This window comes from Panthera tigris, chromosome E3 (genome assembly GCF_018350195.1).
Source record: "Panthera tigris isolate Pti1 chromosome E3, P.tigris_Pti1_mat1.1, whole genome shotgun sequence".
In the NCBI taxonomy this organism is placed as follows: domain Eukaryota; kingdom Metazoa; phylum Chordata; class Mammalia; order Carnivora; family Felidae; genus Panthera; species Panthera tigris.
The window spans coordinates 35,057,985-35,080,737 of NC_056675.1; the positions used below are offsets into that span (position 1 = coordinate 35,057,985).

General features: G+C 42.3%; 1 protein-coding gene across 17 annotated transcripts in view; it reads right to left on the minus strand.

Annotated features, from left to right (window-relative positions):
• The window catches only part of RBFOX1 (RNA binding fox-1 homolog 1), a 1,530,248-nt gene that overhangs the window by 83,663 nt on the left and 1,423,832 nt on the right, over positions 1-22,753 (minus strand). For all 17 annotated transcript variants that reach the window (XM_042971117.1, XM_042971116.1, XM_042971113.1 and 14 more), the window contains one exon: positions 20,787-20,840. In XM_042971117.1, coding sequence (XP_042827051.1) covers positions 20,787-20,840 — 54 coding nt within the window. The remainder of the gene's footprint in view (positions 1-20,786; positions 20,841-22,753) is intronic.

Sequence of the window (22,753 nt, forward strand, 5' to 3'; positions counted from 1 at the left end):
ATGCAACTTTCACCTTCCAAGTGACCCTCTGGGGGCCCACGCTGGGCTTGAGGTGAGACAGTCTTTGGCTTCTGCGGTTTCCCACTTGTTCCCAAAAGCTCTCAGGCTTCCAGTGGGAGAGCTGTCTCACCAAGCCTGCAATTCAGAGCTGACTGTCCTCTGCCTGATTTAAAGCAAAGGGCACCGGGCTTCTCCTGGCACAATGGAATTTTACAGCGGGGAAGCACGGTGGAATCTGGAGATATCTCTTCAATCTATGATGTGTTTTGAACATCCACCCACTCTGAGGATGAGCAGGGTCAGGAATCCTCAGGGTATCAAATCCGTTCTCCTGCTGCTGCAAAGCTCACACTCAGAGACTTTGAAAAGGATGAGAGACACGTCTGAGGAACTGTCAGCCCATTACTGACGACGGAAATGGGCTCCTGTGTTTTCTGTTCACTTGCCTGGCTGGGCAAGGGCAGTGCCTCCATTTGGTTTTGGATCCGCTACCTATCGCCACAGCCGGAAGGCTTCCCCCATGAGAAGAAGCCTGCCTTACTGTGAGCTCACCTACATATGCTTGGAGACTTCCCCCCCCCCTTGCTCACGAAGGGGTTCTAGAATCCTAAAATATCTTTCCCAAGGCCAAAGGAAGTATAGTTAAAACTTGCAGCGTGAGTGGGGGTTTGCCAAGCAGAGAGGGATTGCCATGTGAACCATTAAGAGGCCGCCATCTTTCCTGAAGTGAAAAACGAAACACAGGTCCATGACCTCCGCTCCACCATCCTTCAGGTATGGAGCCAGGATGCATGGATCCCATGAGGAGGGCTGAGAAGGCTTCTGCAGATGCCACTTCTACCCTCTGTTCCCTGTGTTTCCCTGGGTTTTGTACATGATTTCCAGGTAAAGCAAAGCTCTATTACAATCCCTCCCTCCTTCACTGGCTCAGCCACATGGATCCATTCTTTGACAAGGAGAAGCAGCCCATGGACCATCTGAAGAAATGTCCCCTGATCCTTCTGACGCTTACCCTGGTATCCTACACTTACAGCCGGAGAAGAGCCCCCCACAAAAGTCTGGGTATGAGTGAATGACCTCTTGGCAGTGAATGTATTCAGAGTCTGGTTGGGCCTGAGTCATGATCAGACTTTGCTGAAGTGATGGTTCTTTCTAGTTTATTAGAAAAAAGAAAAAAACTTAACCAACATATAAGCGGGGACTTCATTCACATGGTCTGATTTCTCCTCAGCAAGTCCTTCTGGTTTGGGCAAGAAACTGGCATAGTATGGCAATTAACAGCAGACAAACTGAACACCAGATCTTTGGGGCATGGGGTCCAAAATCAACCAACAGGATGGGCTACCCACCCGGAGGACATGCCCTGACCCCCGCTCTTCTTTATCAATGAGTACCGAGTCTGACTTTGCAGACGCATCCATCTCTGTGTTCTTGCTCATTGCTAGAACCTTAGATACACAGTAACATCTCTATAGGATACACCGATGGCTGCCACATCAGCACCTTCTAGGGGGGGACCCGTGAGAAATTCCATGGGTCTCTCCTATCCACTTCTGGTTAAAAACCACTTTTCAAAATGAGATCTGAAGTTTCTTGGCGGGCTGTGGTTTCAAAAGAAACATAGCACAGTTGTAGCAAAAATATATCCAGAAGGACATTGCGGCATTGTGCAGTCAAAACCTTAGGGTCAATTTTCAACACTCTCAATGCAATTTACAGAATCCCATTGGGACACAACACAGATTCCCTCTAGAAAGCTAAATCCTGGCAGGGCATAATGAAGCTTTCCTAATGCTCTTATGCTGTAGATTCTGAGAAACTGGATTGAAATAACTTCTTTGGACGTCCTCTTGGTAGCGAAAAAAAAACCAATTCTTTATGCAATAATTCTGACCTTTGTAAAACAAAACCTATACTGTCACAGGACTTGGTTTTTATTTTACCTAAAAAACATCCTCTAATTTGCAAAGTATTTATTGTATGTTCTCTTAGTACTCTGTGACCTTTTCTTGAGAGAATGCTTTGAATTAAACAAAAACAAAGAGGCAGAGAAGAACATTGTAACCTCCATGCATTTTGGGGGGTGGGGGTGGGTCATGTGCGTTGGTTTCAAAAAGTAAGTCAAATAGATAATAAGGTACAATGTGGCAGCATGAAGCGTGTTTACAAGGTCATTCAAGGCACCTTGTGATACAGCTTTCTAATGAACCTCTTGCACTGCATTTTCCATCCATGCCCCATCCCCCCAACATAGACCTTTTACCTCCATTTAAGCATGAACTGTCGGCCACCATGGTGACATCCTATACTTGTCAGACTTCTGTGCCTTTGCTTATAAAGCAATTTTACTCTAATATCCAGGCTTTTGTGGGAGGAGAGGAAGGAGGGCTTTCCTCCTTAGAATTTAAAGATGGCAACTGTGTTCAATTTCTACCACTGGACATCATTCCCTACCTAGGACAGACCGTTCATCAATTTCCACAGTATCCTTTCCTATTCTGGAATCCTCAGAATCCTTCTTAACACAGCTTCTAGGCAGTTGCTACCATTTAATCAGCTGGTGGACGGATGAAACATCCATGCCATTCCTGCTCCATCTGTTAGGTTCAACCGTATGAAACTGACCTCTTTATGTCATCTAGGGAGGAATTCTGGGAATTTCACGTTTAATTTTATGTAGACCTCACCCCAATTCCAAGTGTGTCACTTAAAATCTCCTCTCCTTTTCCTTGTCCCCAGGAGTTAATGGGTCATTCCCCATTCTATACTCCCATCACACTTAGAAAAATCTCCCTTGTCAGTCCTTTGTCACGCTTGTGCTGAAACTTTTCATTTACATATTGGTCTTAGTCACAGTGAGCCTCCCCTGGGTCAGAGCCAAACCATTCTCAACTATTCCCAGCCCGTAGCAAAATACCTGACCTTCAGAAGGATTGATGAGTATGATTAAATTATTATATTTGTAAAGACACTTCTGGATTCTTTGCTAAAAATAGTGCTTTGTCCAACCAATCTTTCCCGAGGGAACCTGCTTTTGCCCCTTGTTTATAGCTGGGGATGTGCATGCCTAAAGTCCACAAGGAGTGAGTTATAAACCTATCTATCTACGGGATTCACTTGTTTCCTCCTCTTCTCTGGTTCTTTTAAGGTTGACTCAGATTAATATGAAATCTAAGCAGCCTCGTTCTGTGCCTGGCAGGAACTGGCTCTACATGGCAGACCGACACTTTGGAATAATCAGAGCCTTTGACTGTCATACTCAGTGATGCCACCATCATCAGCATCCAAGATTCCAGCATATCTACAGGGCCACTCCGGCAGGATTCGGAACCCTCCAGCTGACAGACAGTGAGCCAAGGTCTGTGTCTCAGGTAGGAAACCCAGCCCTTTCTTCTTACCTGAAGACTCCCACAGCTGTGGGGATCATTCTTGGCCCCTCGAGGGACATGGAGAAGTCTCAGAGGGGTAATTCCTATCACAGACAGGGAAGAGGAAGCATCTAAACTTTCTACTCTGCTGCCAACTCTTAGGTGAGGAAATTGGAGTCAAACCAGCTGGAACAAAGGTGCATTTTCACACCTCTGCCTTTACAGAGGCTGCTTCTTCTCCCCCTTATGGACTCTGCTCTGGCTTCGCCTCCTAGAAACCAGATCTACGTGCCTCTACTTGCCAAGTTCAGTTTCCTTCCTCTGCTTTTCTAGATTGTTGCACTGATCTATCTAATGAGTGTCTGACCATGGATGCTACCAACTCCAAGAGGCCACGAATCATGTCTCAGTCGTCTTTCATCCCCATGGATCCTGGGACCTAGGCTTAGAGGCGGGCGGTGGGGAGCGGGGGAACCTGATGAGAGGAACTACAGGCTTTCAGACAGGCACTCCCAAGAAGTACAATTAGAATGGACGAGGGCAAGGTAGCGAAGAGAGGCTGTTTTGAAAGTCTGCCCTTCCATTTTAGCACCAAATAGGCAGAGTTCCAAGTAGCCCAGTGTGAATGACTAGGCCCTTCCTGTATTTTCTGAATTCCACAAAAAAAAAAAAAAAAAAAAAAAAAGAAAGAAAGAAAGAAAGAAGAAAGAAGGAAAAAATCATGTTAGAGAAACTGCTTGTCAAAGACCATGTCAACCTCAACTGCTTAGCAACTTGGAGTGGCTCACTTCTCTAGCGTCGAGGTGCAGATGAGCTAGAATGTTTGGAGAGCTGCTCCTATCTCTACCGAAATAAAAACAAACAAACAAAAAATGAAAGACACAAAGATAACAACAACACTTCATTAATCTTCCAAGAGCCAATGGGGATTGGGGAAGACCTACTGTGGAAGGTTCTGAGAGTCTCACGTGCTGTCTGAACCTCCAAAGCATCTCTGTGCTAATCCTGAGTCACTTGAAAACGGAGCCCTTTGCTAGGATCCTGCTTTCCAATGTCACTTAGCCTAGTGACTCTGGAAAGAGGGCTAAGAGGAAAGCCACGTTGGCAAATGGTGAATGAACACAGGAGACCAGTATAGAGCTTCTCTGTCTCTAGTGCTCAGCTAAGGAAAGGTGGCTTCCAAGGACGGTCATTAATTTGGTGGGCACGTATTGACATCTACCACTTGTCGGACACTGTGTGGGTTCTGGGGCCACACCTACTAAGCCTCATGCATCCTTCAAAAGAACGACACACTGTCTCTTTTCGTACTCATAGGTTCAGGAACAAATACATATACAAGAAAGTGAACAAAAGAATGAGTCTGAATTGACCCCCAAAACCTTAGACACCATGGTTATTTACTTTGCTTCGCTGAGATCAATAAAGTTTAAAAGTAATTTTGGCATAATTTTTATTAAGCGTGACCATTTTGACTGGCAAACTGGTTATTCCATATTTTTGTTATATACTGCAGTCATAACTAAAAATGTATTACTATAGTCATAGTAATTACAGCTAAAAACAATACTTTCATTTTCTACACAAAAAAGGAAGCCTTTATTCAATATTTGCCCAAAAAATTTTTACACTGCATTTATTCCTCCCTAATAACCGGTGTCAGGTACTATTATTCCCTCTTTAGAGACGGGAAAAATGGCACAGAACAAGGATGTCATTTATGAAAAGACTTATCATCAGTCAGAGGCGAATTCCAGGTGAGAAACAAGCTATCTAGACTTCTAGAACATTACTCATTTTATCAGTGACTCCTTACTTCCATTGTCACAGAAGGAGTTTTTAAGCATTGCTTTAAATTAGAATACAAATAGGAGGGACGCCTGGGTGGCTGGGTTGGTTAAGAGGCTGACTCTTGATTTTAGCTCAGGTCATGATCTCATGGTTCGTGAGGTTGAGCCCCGAGCTTCAGCATGGAGCCTGCTTGGGATTCATTCTCTCTCTCTCTCTCTCTCTCTGCCCCTCCCCCACTCTCCCCCCCCCGCCCCTCAAAATAAATAAGTAAACTTAAAAATATATAAACAGGAAAACATTGGTCCTAATTGGAAAAACTACCTCTGAGCAGGTGACAAAGAGATAGTTTACTGAAAGAGGAACCCGCAAAGGTCCTTTTCGTAGGAGGGGTACTTTAAGAAGGTGACTGGCAGTCATGCCCTGCCCTCAGTCCCTGCTGGTTCTTATAATCACCTGCGTCATCAAAACCACCTAGGGGATTTTTTAAACACAGAAAACCAGGTCCTACTTCCAGGGTTGCATTTTCAACAGTGTCACCTGTTGTCAGGGGACCACCCTTGGAGAAACAATGGAGAGCCAGTCCCCCAAACCTCAGCGCTGTGAGTGCTTGCCTTCCTAAAACGGGAGGTTTTCCAAGCCTGGGAGACTTTAGGAATCCCTTGGGAAGAATGATAAGTCGTGTGCCTTCAAAGGCACCACTCCCAGAGAACGCCACTCGGCTGGTCAGAAATCTGCACTCCTGATCAGCAACCCAGGGGATTCTCCTGCTCCGTGGATGCACTTTGAGTAATCCGGGCCTAAGGGCATCTTCCACAGGTGTAGGAATAAAAAGTAAAAATGGCTGAATATATCTGGTCTGAGAACTTGTGTGGGCAAAGAGATAGAGCCTATTTATTTTTTTATCTTCGCTTTTTGTATGCTGACAACTTTCGTCTCTGCTTTTTTGGCATTTCGACCAAAGAGTAACAACACCCAGTCCTAACTAATCTGTCAAACTCTTTGCAGGTGGGCTGCAAAGAGGTATGCAAAGAAGGTATGCAAAGTCACCAACAGCATAATCCTAGGGAGGCCACACTTGATTTCCCATCCAGATGAAGACATTCTCATTTCTGCCCTACTTTTATGGACTGAAGCGTGTTCCCTCCAAATTCATACAGTTTAGTCCTAACCCCCAGGACCTCAGGACGTGACTGTATTTGGACATAGGCTCTTTAAAGAGGTAATTAGATTAAAATTAAGGTAGACCCTAATTCCGTGTCACTGATGTCCTTATAAGAAGAGTACATTAGGACACAGACCATGTGAGGATTCGGGGAGAAGATGGCCATCTACCAGTCAAGGAGAGAGGCCTCAGAAGAAACCAACTCTGCCCACCCGTTGATCTTGAACCTCTTGCCTCTAGAACTGTGAGAAAATAAATTTATGTTGTTCAAGCCACCCAGTCAGTGGTGCCTTGGCATGACAACCCCAACACACTAATACACCTACCTGCCTCATGGGAGCTCTGCCCTGAGGATCAGTGAGGCTCTGTACTACGTGAGGGCCATTCAAGCACCAAACTTAGATGCTAGATATAGAGGTCTGGGAGGGAGCCATGTGGTCCCAGTCCATGGAGGTTATTGCCTCCAATCAACACATTTATCCAAAGTCCCCCTGAGCTATAGATACCTTTCCCCCCACCTCAGATATGCATTAAAAAAATTGTTTTTAATGCTTATTTATTTTTGAGAGACAGAGAGAGACAGAGTACAAGCAGGCAAGGGGCAGAGAGAGAGGGAGACAATGAATCTGAAGCAGGCTCCAGGCTCTGAGCTGTCAGCACAGAGCCCGATGAGGGGCCAGAACTCATGAACCTCGACATCTTGACCTGAGCTGAAGTTGGACACTTAACAGACTGAGCTGCTCAGGTGCCCCTTTAGTTATGCATTTTTCAACATAGACCAGCATTCAGCTAACCCATGTAAGAGTATTTTCACAGCTAATACTTAATGCTTTTATACATGCCTGAAAGATGAGCCTCTCTGAAGGGTTATGGCCCAACTTTAAATACTGAGGTATTTGCATTTAGGCACAGATGTTGCAGAAAATCTGTCTGTATATTTCAGTCTTATAAAGTGAATCATGTTTTAATTGAACCAGGGGACTTCCATAGTTAAAGGAGCCCTGAAGTGAATCTGTATACAGTATAAATAATCTCTCACTCCAATTTATTATACAAGTTTGGATTTTCATAATAATTAAAAAGAAATACATGATCTCTTCCTTTTTTTTTCTTTTCACTTTTTTTTTTGACATAATTTCAGACTGTACCAAAAAAACAAAAACAAAAACAAAAAAAGTTCCAGGAATACTATGAGGATCTCTGTACAACTTCCTCCCTGATTATCTGTGACTAAAAAACTGCAATGACTTACTTGAACTGCTCTTATTTTTCTGCCACCAAAATTCTGGCTAAGAGTGGTTTTTACAGAAAATATTCCATTGACGCAATATGATAATAAACACATCAGTGGTAGCAATTCCAAAAGTTACTTATCAAATACCCGATAAGTACTAAGCAAACCCACTTGATGCTTAATTTGGATTATTATCCCCTACTATGAATCCTGTAAGACAGGTACTATCATTACATCTATTTAATAGATGAGGATACTGAGACATAGAGAGTTTTGCCCAAGGTCACACAGATAGAAATCTTACAGTGCTGAATGCAAGTCAAACCAACCAGATTCCTGGACCCATGGATTTAAGGCTCATCTTCTAAATCAGGTGGAGGCAAACTAGAGCCTTTTGGCCAAATCCAGCCTAGCACTGTTTTTGGATGGACTGTGATCTAAGAATGTTTTTTTACATTTTTATATGGTTGAAAAGCAATCCATAGTATAGGACAATATTTGGTGACAAAGTGAAAAATCACATAAAATTCAAATTTCAGTATCTATCAAGAAAGTGTTCTTGGAATACAGCCACACTTGTTCCTTTACATATTACTTATGACTGTTTTTATCCTACAAGACAGAGCTGAGCAGTTACAGCAGACACCTTATTGCCCACAAAGGCTAAAATATTCACTCTCCAGACCTTTACAGGAAAGGTTTGCTGACCCCTGTTCTAATGTCCCCTTTCTGTTTGGAAGACACCAAAGGGACTGCATTAGTCCCTCCCTGGCAAGCTGTCACTGACTATTTCAGAGAATATCATTCGATCAGTACTTTCTAAAATTTAACTTTATTTCATTTTTGTTAAAAACAATCAACCCCCCAAATTTAAAGACATATTCTTTGAACGCTCGCCAAAATTTTCTTTCTGATTCATTGCTGTTCACGACAATAAAACAACAAGAAAAAAATTGTCCTGTAAGATATTTGTGGAAGGCCAGCAAGGTAACCATAATGAAAACAATGGAAACACTTTTCTCTCCTAAGGTATTTGGCCTTCAGGGTTATGGCCCTTAGTATTTAGGTCAGGGCAACCTTAGATAGAGCCTTGCTTCTAACATTCTAAGGGGTGCTGAATCACCTGGGGACGATTTTACAATGCATATTCTCATCTGCAGTGGGTCATGAGAATCTGCATTTCTAATCTGCTCCCAGGGGATGCCCTAGGCTGCTAACAATAGTAAAATGCTTAAGCGAAGTCAAGTACAGCTAATATTAATGATGCCACTGAGTTTCAGGTATTGAACCAGGTATGCCGTGCACACACTATGATTTGTTTTTTCTTTTTCTTATCAAACCCACACGGAAGGTAAGGCCCAGAGAGAGAAAAATAGGAGACCAAACAAATCTGAGTCAGCTTGGTGCGACTCCGGAGCTCAGACTCACTAACGAAGCTACATCTGCTTATTAATGGTGATCCTAGGTCTTTAGGTGTTGAAACATCCTCTCCAACAGTGGGGTGATAAATCTACCCCATTTGCACTAAAGCCACATCAAACACTTCCACAGTTGCCTTCTGGCTGGAAACACCTGACTCTTCCAGGCTAAAAATGTTTGCTAGAACCTCATGATCACATTTAAGAATCTGTGATAGGGTTTTAAATCCAACCAAGGAAGCCTCTGGGCAGGATGTATCTTCTATAGATAAGAAAATCCCACTTGCAAGATCTCAGTAAGACAGGGAGGAATGTAAGGAAGTAAGAGGGCGGAGAAATGGTGAACTCTCAAGGTCTCACAGTGCAGCTGAAAAAGCATGAGCTTTGAGAGTTTTAACGCTTAGTTTTGTGTTCTGGCCTCACTAAGTGTAAGTTTCTTTGATCTTCTGCAAGTCCTTTAACATCCCAGACTTGGTTTTCACATCTGTAAAATAGGGACAAAAAAACCCTACTTCACTGAGAATTGAAAGGATCAGATCTGCTACACGGAAGGATTTGACAAATTGTAGATAGTAAGTGGCCCCAGTAATAAGAATTATTACTGAATAATATATATAAAGAACATACAGTATTATTATATTACTATGACTTTGAATCCCCAAATACAGCACTTTGGGACTACTTTTGTCCCACTGTTCCTTGAAGAATGGGGAAGCACGTTGACGGCTGCTGAACTGTAGGGTGTGGCCTCAGAATGCTACACATAACAATGAATGGAGAGCATTTTAAGGTTGGGAATTAATTGCCAACACTTACACTGGGGAAATTTCATGTCACAAGACAGGTGTCTGGCTTCTCTTGAGGAATCAGGAGATGGGGCTGCATGGGTGTGGGCCCCAAATCGCCTTGTGGCGGGGCCTCAAAGGGGGATGGGGAGAGGACACTCCTCCCTGGAACTGAGATGTGACCCCCTTCAACTACATTCATCTTGCATCTCGTAAAGACATTTTAGCTTTTAATCTATTATGAAGGAAACAAATGAGAAATTGCACTTCAGCTAAAATGTGTGGAGTTTACAAGTCTCTACAAATCACCCAGACTGCCTTTCTCTCTCTCTCCCTCTCTCTTTCTCTCTTCCTCTCTCCCTGTTTCTTTCTCTCTTCTTCCTAGGGATAAGAACCTCTGAGATGCTGCAGAAGCCCCAAACCCCCCTAGATGGCTTTCCCTTGGGACCCCTCTTCTATTTCACTTGCTAGTACAGAGCTGTATTTTAGGGGGAACTGGAAGTATTTGTGGAATGGGGGTAGAGATTCATCCAGAGTGTCCTTCCCATCCCAGTTTAGGTTTAAACTCCTGACCCCACTCTTTTGGTAAGAGCAGAAAATGTACTTCCACTTTGAATCTCCCAAAGAAAAATCAGATACATTTGTTTAAACAAGCTTCCCACACCGCAAACACACACACGCACACCCGTGGGCTGAAAGCAAATAGAATATTTCAGCTGGTCAAAACGGTTTTCAAAAATGACAAAATTAATTCAGAAGGTCTTTACAATATCATATGTCTATCAAACAAACACTAGAAACACACAAATAGACTCATCTTTTTTTTCCCCCAGAGGAAATATCAGTGATATTGGGGTGTTCCTGTTTTTAAAACGACACTGGGTTTAATATAATGGTAAGCGATCGATTAACCTCTGCGTTGGGTTTAAATGTAAAACCCATTAACTAACTTAATCTCCTCCAAAAAATAAAAAAATAAATAAAAAAAAAACAGCCTTTGGCATTATTCTCTGAATAATCCTTGTTCAGTCTCCGTAATCGTATACTGTTTAATGAAAAACTCATTAGATTGTAGCATACGGCATAATTAATTCTGCCTGATTCTTTTCGTGTAAACAGCTAATACAGATGCTGGGTTCCATCTTCCATTGGCTTTATTAATTTTTCATGAACCAATATTTCGACTGTAATGGGTTGTAACAGGTCCACAGAAGTTCTAGAAATGCATTAACTGTCACCCACGTAGTTAATTTAAGTAGGATTTTGCTATTTGTGTTGTTGGTTCTTCAACACTACGTTTTTAAAAGACGGCTTCATTTGATGCTTAGAGAATGATTATCTACATATAATTAACATACAGGGTATTAAACAATATTTGGCCAATTCGTCTTTATTTATATACAACTTAATTGGTCGGGCGAATAACACTGAACTATAAATTTTGACAAGAACGCGAAAAGTGGGAAGCACTAAAACTACGTGATTTATAATCGAATGGCAACACAAGTTAAAACAGTAAAAAAAGAAAAATGAAATCGTGTCATTTTTAAAGTCTGCAGATTTGCTTTTCTAGGAAGAGATCGGGACAAAGCCAGAAAACAAGTTTTATAATAGCCTCGGTGTCAGGCATTGGCTTAGTGATCCTGGGGCCTGATCTCTACAACGGCTGAGAAGTTGCTGATTCGGTTTAACCTCTTTCAGCCTTTTAGGGCTTGGTTCACAGATTTGTAAGAGTCCTCATGATAAGACTATTATTTGTTTCAAGTGCAGATAGGAGTGCTAACTCATCGCTCGGTGGTCTTGTTCGTTTTATTCTATGTTTTAATTATCAGAGTTTTCAATGGTTGCCTGTCACTCAAACGACAGATTCCAGAATCCACATTCCTTTTATATAGTATTGTCAGGGCTTTTGCAACTTTCCTCTAGAAGGTACCCTCTGATCTCAACAGATCAGTACTTCTCAGCTTTGGGGGGGAACCTGATTTTGCCACAGAAATCTCTATATCCAGTGCAGATCAAGCACCTGTATTTTTTTTTTTTTTTATTTTAATACTTCTCAGTGGATTCTGCAGATAAAGGTTGAGAAACCCTTCTGGGTTCTACCAAACTCCTTCTAACTCACCCACCACAAAGATCTTTCTTCATTTTCCTCCCAGGAGAACTCTTCCTTATCCTTCAAAACCCAATTAATACCCCCTCTCTAGCTCCTAATGCAGAAAGGGTTGTTCTTTTTTTAGCGTTCTGGTGGGCAGGCATCATCATTTATTATACATTAAGTTTATCTTTCTGCCGCTCTCAATGCTCTAAGGAACTTCAGAGGGATGAGGGGCTCCCCCAGTGCTTACCACACTACCTGGCATTTCACAGGCCTTCGGCACTGCGAGTCTGCCCGCCCACACAGCTGCACATATTCACTGACTGGCCCTTTATTGAAGACATTTGCAGACTCCTGCTCTAAGTGAAAAGCCACACATTTTTTTTCTCTCTTTCATAACTAAATCCAGCTTGATCTTTTCTCCTAGAACCAACACACGCAGTGGTAAGTCTCATCTTATACCATCCTTCCCCCTGACTACATTCATGACCTTATATATATATGAGCTCTGTATTCTGAGTTCGCAACCAGCTTCTCCTTCTTCTCCCCCACCGGCCTCTCTCTCCTCCTTCTTCTTTTTCCTCCTCCCCCTCCCCTCCTCTTTCTTCTCCTTCTCCTTCTCTACCTCCTCGACCCCACCCCTCCCCCTCTTCCTTCTGTTGTGTAGGAAAAGGGTAACTCCACAGGTCTGGGCTGCTTAAACCCTGCACATTCCCCCCAGGATGCTTGTCTTCAGGACTGGCCCTTGGACACCTCCTGGTAGATGAGTTGTAAACCCTTGGAATATTCTACCTGACAAAACTGTTTTTGGGTGCCTGAGGCCTTGGGCCACACAGTACCAGTTTGATAAGATAGTTTCTGGTAGCAATGTGATTTATGGTGAATACTTCCTTTTGCTCTTTGGGCTATGGTTTGAGTAGTTGAGGTCAGTCATACGGGGGCTCCACATCTATGGGGCTGCCTCCCAGGAAGCGGACTGACATCCAGCTGATGGCACTTTGTGTTTGTCATCAGGCACCACTGCAGGGAAAGTTAGGCGTACTTCCACTGGAAGGGTGCACCCAGAGGCTTCTGCCTGGTTTCTTCTGGATTCTAACTCATTTGCTCTTTTCCTTTGCTGACTTCTTAAAAAAAAAAATTAATGTTTATTCATTTTTGAGAGTGAGAGAGAGAGCGAACATGAGAAGGGAAGGGGCAGAGAGAGAGGGAGACAGAGAATCTGAAGCAGGCTCCAGGCTCTGAGCTGTCAGCACAGAGCCCAATGTGGGGCTCAAATCCTTGAATTGTGAGATCATGACCTGAGCTGAAGTCGGATGCTTAACCGACTGAGCCATCCAGGTGCCACTTCCTTTGCTGACTTTTAATCTGTATCCTTTTGTAATAAATCAGAACTGTGACTAAAAGAGCCTTGCTGAGTCCCTAAGAGCACATCTAAGCAAACACAGAGCCTGAGGATGGTCTCATGGACCCCTGACACAGTTCTGCAGCATACAATCAAGCTATATGCTTTTTCCATTCTGGAGTCAAAAATCACAAAGTAATGCCCAGAAGAGGAAACATTTGAACGAAGGTCCCTTTTCGATTGCCACTGATGACTACAGATGCTTATCCATCTTTAGCAGGAGCTACTGGTAGGGCTTGAGAAAGATATTTGGTGCTTATGTGACATTTTTACTAATCTGCTTCTGTCAGGACAGCGGTTCCCGACCCCAGCAATATCAGCATTTTACACCAGATCATTCTTTGTGGTGGGGGCTGTCTTGTGCATGGTGGGATGTTATGCGGCATCCTTGGCCTCCACCCCCTAGATGCCAGTAGCCAACACCCCATGCCCTCCCCCCCTCAATATGTGACAATGAAAAAATGTCTCCTGGAATTTCCCAGTTCCTCTGGGGGGGGGGTAGATGGCAAAATTATTGCCAGTTAAGAATCATTAATCCAAGATACTGGATTAACGAAAGCATATGTGGGAGGTAATGTGTAATAAAATGGGATGGGCTTTGGAATCACTGAGATTGGGCTTTGGACTGAGCTCTTTAAGTTTTGAAGTCAACAGCCTTGTACAACGTAACGTTACTAGATATCTAATTTATCTGTAGAATGAAGGAAATGACACTTGTCCTCCAAAGTTGTAATCTCTGTAAACATATGTGGAGATCCCAACGTGGAGTCTGGCGTGCAGCAAATAATATTACATGCACAGATAGTTGTATTCATTTTCAGTATGTTCTATGACCTCCAGGATAGAAGACACGGCAGGCATATCCCAGTCTAGTCCTACTGAGTAAGCTGAACAAGGTAATGGAAAGTGTGGGCTCTGAGGTCAGAAAAAAAGACCTTTATATAAGAAACCTATTTTTTTTACATACTAGTTCTGTGACATAAGGAATGAGATAAACTCTTCAGTAAGCCCTGGTTTCAAAATTTCCATACTGAAGAGAATGCTATAACATTTTTATGAGGATTCAAGGAGAGGCAAGGTGTTTTGCATGGTGCCTGGCTCGGGTCAGTGCCCAGAGCGGCTTATTTATTGTTGCTGATGTTTTGGGTTGCTCCCTTTGAAATCGATACAGAGCCAGAAAGGCAAACCTCGTCTTCCTCCCATGGTGCCGACTCAGGGCTTCTCCTTTAAGAGTCCTGTCACTTCCTGCTTGGGGGAGGCCTCCTTGGTAGACTTTCCGTGCAACAGAATGAGAACTAATTTTATCGAGGAAGTGTAGTTCTGAGCACATAATCCAGTTCTGATCCTATTTGAAGATCAAAATTCCCCAAAGATTCCATCCAAGCTGAGCTGCATTCCTTCCGTGGGGCAGGGAAGGAAGGACACCGGTAAAAACTATGGCCAAATGTGGGCAAGGATAGAGTGCAATCTGATAAGACAGATGGGGAAAGGGGAAGGGAGAAGGCAAGTGAATTGCAACCAAAAGGGGAGGCGGAGGTAAACAGATGTACGAGATAAAGTCTTTGAAGTGGAACATTTCTAGGCTGAAAATCCTTTGCTTGGGGACTTCAATCTGGACTCTTCTGTTTCAGTTCACTGAAGTGCACTGCATTTGAATCTGGCAGATGTGTGAATTATACACAACACTGCAGAGCCAAAGGTCACTGTTCATGAGGCACCATTGCTCTGAGTCTGGTCGAGGCTGGTCCTTTGGGTGGATGTGGGCATCGTTAGAGCCACTGGGGATGCCCGAATGTTAGCTGCTTTCAGGGGTTCCGAGTGGTAGCAGACACCTTTCAGACCCACATCACGTTCTTTCAGGATGCTAAGGTAGTCACCCCAAACGCATATGCTGTACCCGGGATTTGGGCACATCATTCCAAGCCCAACCCAAGTCTGGGATGGTGGCCAATAAAAGGAAAGCAGCCTGTGTCAGGAACCCCAGTTATCACAGGTTCTGACAGTCTTACTTTTTTTCAGATGCTATTGTACCCAAACTGCAGGAGGGGAATTGGAAAGAAGTCCATCCAAAAGTGCGGCTAAAGGTCATTCTCTCTATGACCCCTTATGGGGGGAGCCACCAGGGGGGAGACCTACATCTACCTTCTTTTGACTCAATTCTTATATGTGAATCATGGTTCACAGTGGCCAAAAGCCCATAGAAAACCAATACCTTTGTACGGGTAATCCAAGGTCAAATACAGCTGCCCTTTCGAGATAAGCAATCACAGAGTGCTACATCCAACCTCTTCATTTTTAAACTTCATATTGAGATCCCAATCCACTTTCCCATCATCTAGCCTGATATCAAGGCATGTGGTCTGTGGGCAGGTTTTTACCGATGTGGACACAAACAATCTAGGGAACTTCGGTGATCACACTAATCTCCTATATTTTGATTTTACTTTACAGTCTATAAAATTCTTTTCCACTCATTATCTTATCTGATCCTCCCTATCACCCCAGGATAACCCAGTTTCAAGACCTGACCACCTTTAAAATGTGACTTTGCAGCCAAGCCTGCTTCTTTTAGTACTTCCCCCCCAGTCTTGAAACCAGAAACGTTTATTTTTAGGAGGAATGTCCAATTAAGGATTGCTTCCTACCCCCCCTTGCAAAAAAACCCAAAACTGCTAATAATAATGGTATTCCAAGAAGAGAGTTCACCACCATCTTCAAGGTTTCTAAGTTGATTCACCCTGCATCTCTCTACTTTGTTATCATTGGGACCTAACCTGCATCTCAGGTTTGCATTGCATTGGTAGGTCTTTTCCTTTCCCTATTGACTCGTGGAGTAATTTAACTCAATTCCAATTTTCCTTTGCAGGCGGGGTGTACAAACTCACATCCACGGAAGTGAGTTATGTGTGTTCAAGTGGTGCATCTTATGAATCTTGTTAAGCTTTGCCGCCTTATAGCCCCACTGATGGAATATTTAATCACAGAAATGAGTTGGCAGATATGATATACGGTGTGAGTGAGCTTCTCTGCCGTCTTACCGGCAATTGAGAAACGGACGAATTTGCCATTTGTCAGTACTGTGTCGACAACTGTGTATAACCTTCTGTTATTTATTTTTACTTTGTTTTACTTATGTATGAAGATTAAAGGTGTGTGCTTTCAATCAACAGTTTCATTGGCCAGATATCATGATTCTCCGTAAAAGTCACCACTGTTTTTTTTTTTTTAATCTTTTTATTAGATAGTAATGGAACGGCTCACAATGAAGGGGGAACCCCTTTTGATGCCTCCTCATTGAGATGATTAGAAACACTATTTCTAATTATATTAAGTAACTTGAAGCATGCTACTGGGAATGCATAATTTGCAGGTAGTGTACTTTGATTTAATGCCTTCAATTTTTTTATAAGTCTAAAATGGAATGGTCTTAGATGCTGGCTAAAGTCTTTGAGATCTACCTGGACATTTTTTTTTAATTGACTTATCAATGATTTATCTTGAGAATAAGCCCCAAGGATCCCAAGGATGATTAGATGTAAGCAAATAATCAATGCCTTGCAGCTTTGTAGGAAAACATCCACTTGTCTTTGGAGGAGATTCATAGGATATGCCTATTTATGCATACCTGCTTCTGAAGACTAGTTTTGGATTGAGCATTCTTCCAGGTAGGACTTGGTAAGAGTTCAGAAAAACACCCGAAATGAAAGGCCTTCCACAACGTCTTTCTAAATGCTTCCCCTGCTATGTGTGTGTGAGGGAAAGTGTGCGTCATAATTTATCAAAGCAAATTAATACTGTTCAGCTGGTAATTAAAGATCCTCATTAAGAGGTGCTTCTGCCCTCTCCACCCCAACCCTGCGTTAGCAATAAAAATGCACTCAGGGCGTCAAGAGGTTATATACGAAAATCAATAACCTGCCATTTTATAATTAAAGAGAAAATAAATGTTAGGGAAAAGTCCACTAAATTAGGAAAATTACCTTTAGGAGAGATTGAAAATATTGATTTTAATTTACAAAATATGTGAACTTTTCATGCCCCGTTCTGAGAGACAATTGGAGGCTGGGTTGTTAATTCTGCATAAGCTTCAGAAAATCGATAATTATACTATGGGAATATCATGATATTTGTCATTAACACAAAATCTTATATAGAAAAGTGCCTAATAAGCCTGGCTTTCTATCTCAGGCAGATACAGGGTTGGCTTGCTAAATATCCACAGCGAATCAATGACAAGGTCTTCATTTCGGCTTTGAGGCATGCTGGAAATTGCAAGAGAAATCCAGGCTGTGTTTATAGTTGGGGGAATTCACAAAGCCCCCTAAATCCTTAGCCGTGGATATTCAAGTGGATGACGTTAGTAAGTATACCTGCATAGGGAAATGAATACACGCCACATCCGTATTTGCATCTATGCATTAAGGTGCCCGTAACTTTTGACGTAAGCTAGCTAGATTCTCAGCGTTTATGGGTCTTCAAATATTTCAAAGGACTTGTTCTGAGTGTTGGATTTGCAGCAACATTTCCCCACATTTCTGAATATCATGAACTCTGTTGACCTCCATATACAGATAATATAGGCAGAAAGAGAAAGTTCCTGATTATTAAGGATACCCCAGGTAGTAGCAACACTAACATATGCATATACAGATTTCTCAAGTGACACTTATTCATGCCCCCCCCTTTTTTTAGATTTAAGTTTATTGGAGCATCTCGTAGAAATAATTATTTGGGTGCGTGGACTCCTTAAAACTGCCCCTGACAGAACCAGTTAACTCATCTGAATGTGGAGGATATGGTGGCCGTGGCTGTTGGAATAACCCAACATTATTATTTCACTCCTCTTCTTTAACTGGGACTGGTTGGGACATAGAGCTGTAGTTGCCTGATCTACCACCACAGGCCACACTCAAGAAGAAGTATGACTTCTAGTATCCACACAAAAAAATAAAGAAGCCATATTAACCCGGTTGTAAAGAACCCAGGCTCTTGGTTTTACAGTCTAGCTAGCTTCTTACCCACTTGAAATCTTAGCCCTTTAGTGCTAAGGTAGTCTATGTACTTTATTTTTTTTAAGTTTATTTATTTATTTTTAGAGAGAGAGAGAAAGGGAGAGAACAAGCGGGAGAGGTGCGGAGAGAGAGAGGGAGAGAGAGAATCCGAAGCAGGCTTTGCACCACCAGCAGAGATCCGGATGTGGGGCTCGAACTCACAAACTGTGAGATCATGACCTGAGCTGAGATCAAGAGTCAGACACTTAACCAACCACGCCACCCAGGTGCCCTCGTACTCTATGTACTTTAGTTTTCTCACTTGGAAAACCACCGTGAGGATTTAAATACATTAATTAAGGTAAAGTGCTTGGAACAGTGCCTGACCACAGATAATATTCAAGTAAATATTAATCTTTATTGTAACTTGTTCGTAGCCACTACTCCCATGATGTAACTTCTGCAGCTGGGCTCAGGGCTGATCTGAATGGCTGTTCTAACCTTCTAAAAGTCATGCAGGTTAATTTATTCTTGTATATACAAGTCAGTGTGAATGGATTCTTCTGTCTTAACGTCCTCTTCAATACCCACAGATATGCAGTGAGGTCTGAAATCCCTTCTAAAGGAGAGGTTTGGTGTTATTTTGGTTGCTTAGGTCAGATGACCAGAAACTACACTGCATGGGACCAGAAACATTGACTTCCTCTCCCTATCCCAAGTCACACATTCATACCCTATCTTATCAGATGACTTCTTGCTTCTTGTTCTGGACTCATTATTCTGGGGAGAATAATGCCCTTATGGCAGAGAGGGGAACGTTCATTTATTTGCTTTCATTTGCCCAATGTTTATGTATTGCTTGCTATGCACCAAACACTCTTCACATATTAACCCATTTAATTCTAATAAACACCTGTGAGTTTGTTACTATTATCATCTTCCGCTTAACAGATGAAGACACTGAGGCACAGAGAGGTTAAGTAACTTGCCTAGAGTCACACAGCTGGCCAGGATTCGAACCTGGGCTGAGTACAGTGTTTACATTCCCCACTTTGCTAAATGTCCTCTCAGTGGATGAGTTCCACCATACAACCATGGAAAGACTTACAGCTAAGTTTTTGCTCCCCCAATAAGAATCAGCACAGCTACTTTACAGGCATAGAGCTGCTGGACTTCACCCAGGCTTGTGGTAGAAACCACATGTGAGGAACAAACATTGCCTGTCCAAAATCCAGAACTCACCTATCATCTTGGGTCTTCCCAGATTTACCATTTTTTTCTTTGTCAAGTTGATTACTCTGCTGGATAGCTATCCGAATATCCCATATTCCCCTGTCATGCACTAGGGTTGATTCAGGATCAGAAAAGTGACAGAAGGCATCCCGGAAGAAACCAAGCAAGGGGTAGGACTTACTTACCATCAAGAGGTCACTAAGTGAGTGGATCTAGACCAACGGGTCATTTATTTCTCCTTATTAAAGAGCAAGGGCCCCATCAAAGAAAGGGTTCTTTTCCATACCCGCGTGGAAACTACTAAAATTCTAAGGTGTTAAACGCAACCTTGTTTTTTTATTTTTTTTATTATTTTTTTAAATGTTTTTATTTATTTTTGAGACAGAGACAGAACATGAGCAGCGGAGGAGAAGAGAGAGAGGGAGACACAGAATCTGAAGCAGGCTGCAGGCTCTGAGCTGCCAGCACAGAGTCCGACGCGGGGCTCAAACTCACAGGGTGAGATCATGACCTGAGCCAAAGTTGGATGCTCAACTGACTGAGCCACCCAGGCACCCCAAATGCAACCTTGTTAATGGACAACACGATAACAGGCAGAAGTAACAGGCCAAGCAGAACCAGTCTCAGCCACTGCTTCTTCTGGGTCATTCTCTCTCAAAATGTGATGACCAAGTTTTCTACACGGATTTCCCCATCAACCGCTAGCTGGAGGGTAGCAGGGAAGGGCCAAGGGGAGAGACTTCCCTCGGAAGGGCAGGGCAGAGAGGAATATGGAATTGCTAAGGAAATGTGATACATGGAGAAAGAAAGACCACTTCGTTTTTTTCTCGTTTTCTAAATAATCCTTCTCTTGGCAATTTCAACTCACTGACACATTATTGGAATAAGTGAGCCAACTCAGCTTCGCTAGGAAAAAAAAAATGCGACCCCACATGGAAACGTATGGCGAAAAACACATGGAGGGATACTAAATAAAAGTGGGCAAGAACCGCTCCACATTCGTTCAACATACCCTTGAACAAAGCCTCGATGCTTTTTTGAGGTAAAATCAATGGAAAACATCATAAGGAGCAGGGGCTCCACGCACACCTGACAGTGTAACGCATATACGTGATGCCCCTTCATTTTTTAAAGGGTTTTAAACACTTTTGGTTTTGCTTTAGGAAAAAAAAAAACCAACAGTCCCTCAGAACTTCTGAGGAGAGGGATTTTACTTGGTTCAGATTATTTCATGAAACCTATTCTCTAGTAGCAGGCAAAACACATCGAGAACAGACGAAGAAGTCATGCACAGAGGAAATTTTTACCTGCATAGAATTCGGGGCTGTAGACCGCACCCACAACTGGATTCAATTTCCAGCCTTAAAACAAATACACAAAAACATGATTATCACATTTGATTCAACAACTCATATCACTACAAGCGAAACACAAATCAAATGGGGTGGTGTATATATATTTTTTTAATTTTATATTCAGAGGGTATATAGTCTGGGGATGCATAAAAATGATTTGTAACCTATATCTGGGAAGGCAGATTTATGCCTTTCTTTGATTGGCTGCCAATACAAGTTAATAGTATGGAAACTATTGACCAGCTACAGGTGAACTTTTTGAAAATGATGTGGTGATTAATTTTCTCCCATGCTAATATTCTGTAGAACCACTGTAATAATTGCAAATTTTTTGCCTTCTTTCATGGATCACTGCTAGGTAATCCGTCATATGCCCCTTTGCATTTAGTCCCTCCAAATTTGAAAGCTCACATAAACAGAATTCTTTGCGGATACATATTCTGATAATTGTCATTCCTAATTATGACCCAGAGAATTCCGAAGTGCTTTTTACATCCCAAAGAAAATGACATTTATCCACTAGAGATTAAGTGTGGAATACATTTCAGCACATTCAGGAACCATAAAAATTCTTAATCAATGCATGATATCTAAGGTAACTTTCAAACAACCTGTGTATAAGAGGAACAGAATCCTGTAATTTTCCCAGTGTTCTGGATGGAGCATTTTCTGTCAAATGAATCCTGGCCCCTTAGGAACTTTTACTCAAGAAAAGAACATACAAGAATATTTGCAAATTGAGAAGCTGTGCACATTACACACCCATTGGGCATCATTTAGGGAACAACCTCCAAAGAATGGCCACATTTTAGGGTTTGGTAATCATTTCCTGCTCCTGCTGCTAAGTCTTTATGAAAACATCCATTAAATAGAATTCCTGAAAGATAAAGAAGGTCAGGTGTGCTGCCTTTTATGGAAAACTTTGTGTCCTTGGGCTGAGGGTAAAACACCCGGGGTCTTTTAACAAATGCTCCTGAGAAAAGGCAATGGTGAAAGGTGGGATGTGAGAGAAGGTATTTCTGACATGGAAAGCTCTTCCCAGATGAAGGGGTAGGACATCCTATCATCTGACCTAAGTGATGCACCTGTAAGACCAGCCAAGAGGTAGCCACAAACTACTCATCCTTTAAGGAACACCCAGGTTCAATATCTCAAGAGACAGGCCCCTGGATGGACCAAAGAACTTTCTACAACTTTTCAAGAATTTTCTGTTTCTAAGAGTTTTCATCCAACTTGAATAAGCTGGCAACTTTACAGCCCCCAGGATGGTCTTAAGATAGGATTTTTCAAAGTGCTATGCTTGCATACCTGGGAGGCTTATTAATGCAAATGTCTGGCCCCATTTTCACCAGAAAGACACATAAAATTCTGAGATGTGTTGCCCCAACGGTTTCTGAAACTTCACACTGACCCCTTCCTCTCTTACATTAACCACATCTTGTCATATAGGAATTTCTATAGTGATATAAAAATAAAAATTATCTGGCACATTTCAGAAAATGTGTTTTATGAATGTGGAAAATGACTTCAGTTTGACCAACTAAAATTCCACTACTTCCTAAAAAAAAAATACCCAACATGGGAACTAATGTCTACATTTCTAGACCTTGGAATCAAGCCCCAAATAGAGAAAACTGGTTGAAATTAAAGTTTCAGGATTATATTGACATATTTAATGGTCTCCTTCCCTAGTCCTTCACAGAAGTCTAGATTTGTGAAAGAAGTACATAAGGACCCATACTAAATGAATAATTAAATTATGAATTTATTACTCTTTTTCTTCGTCCCTTTGCTCCCCATCTTACACCCTGCTCATGTCCCTACCTTTTCCAGATAGTGGAGACAGGGTCTTTTTGTTACTAGTGAAGTAAGATTTTGTTTCTTGTATATGTCCTTATGAGGTCCCTTAAATACTCCCT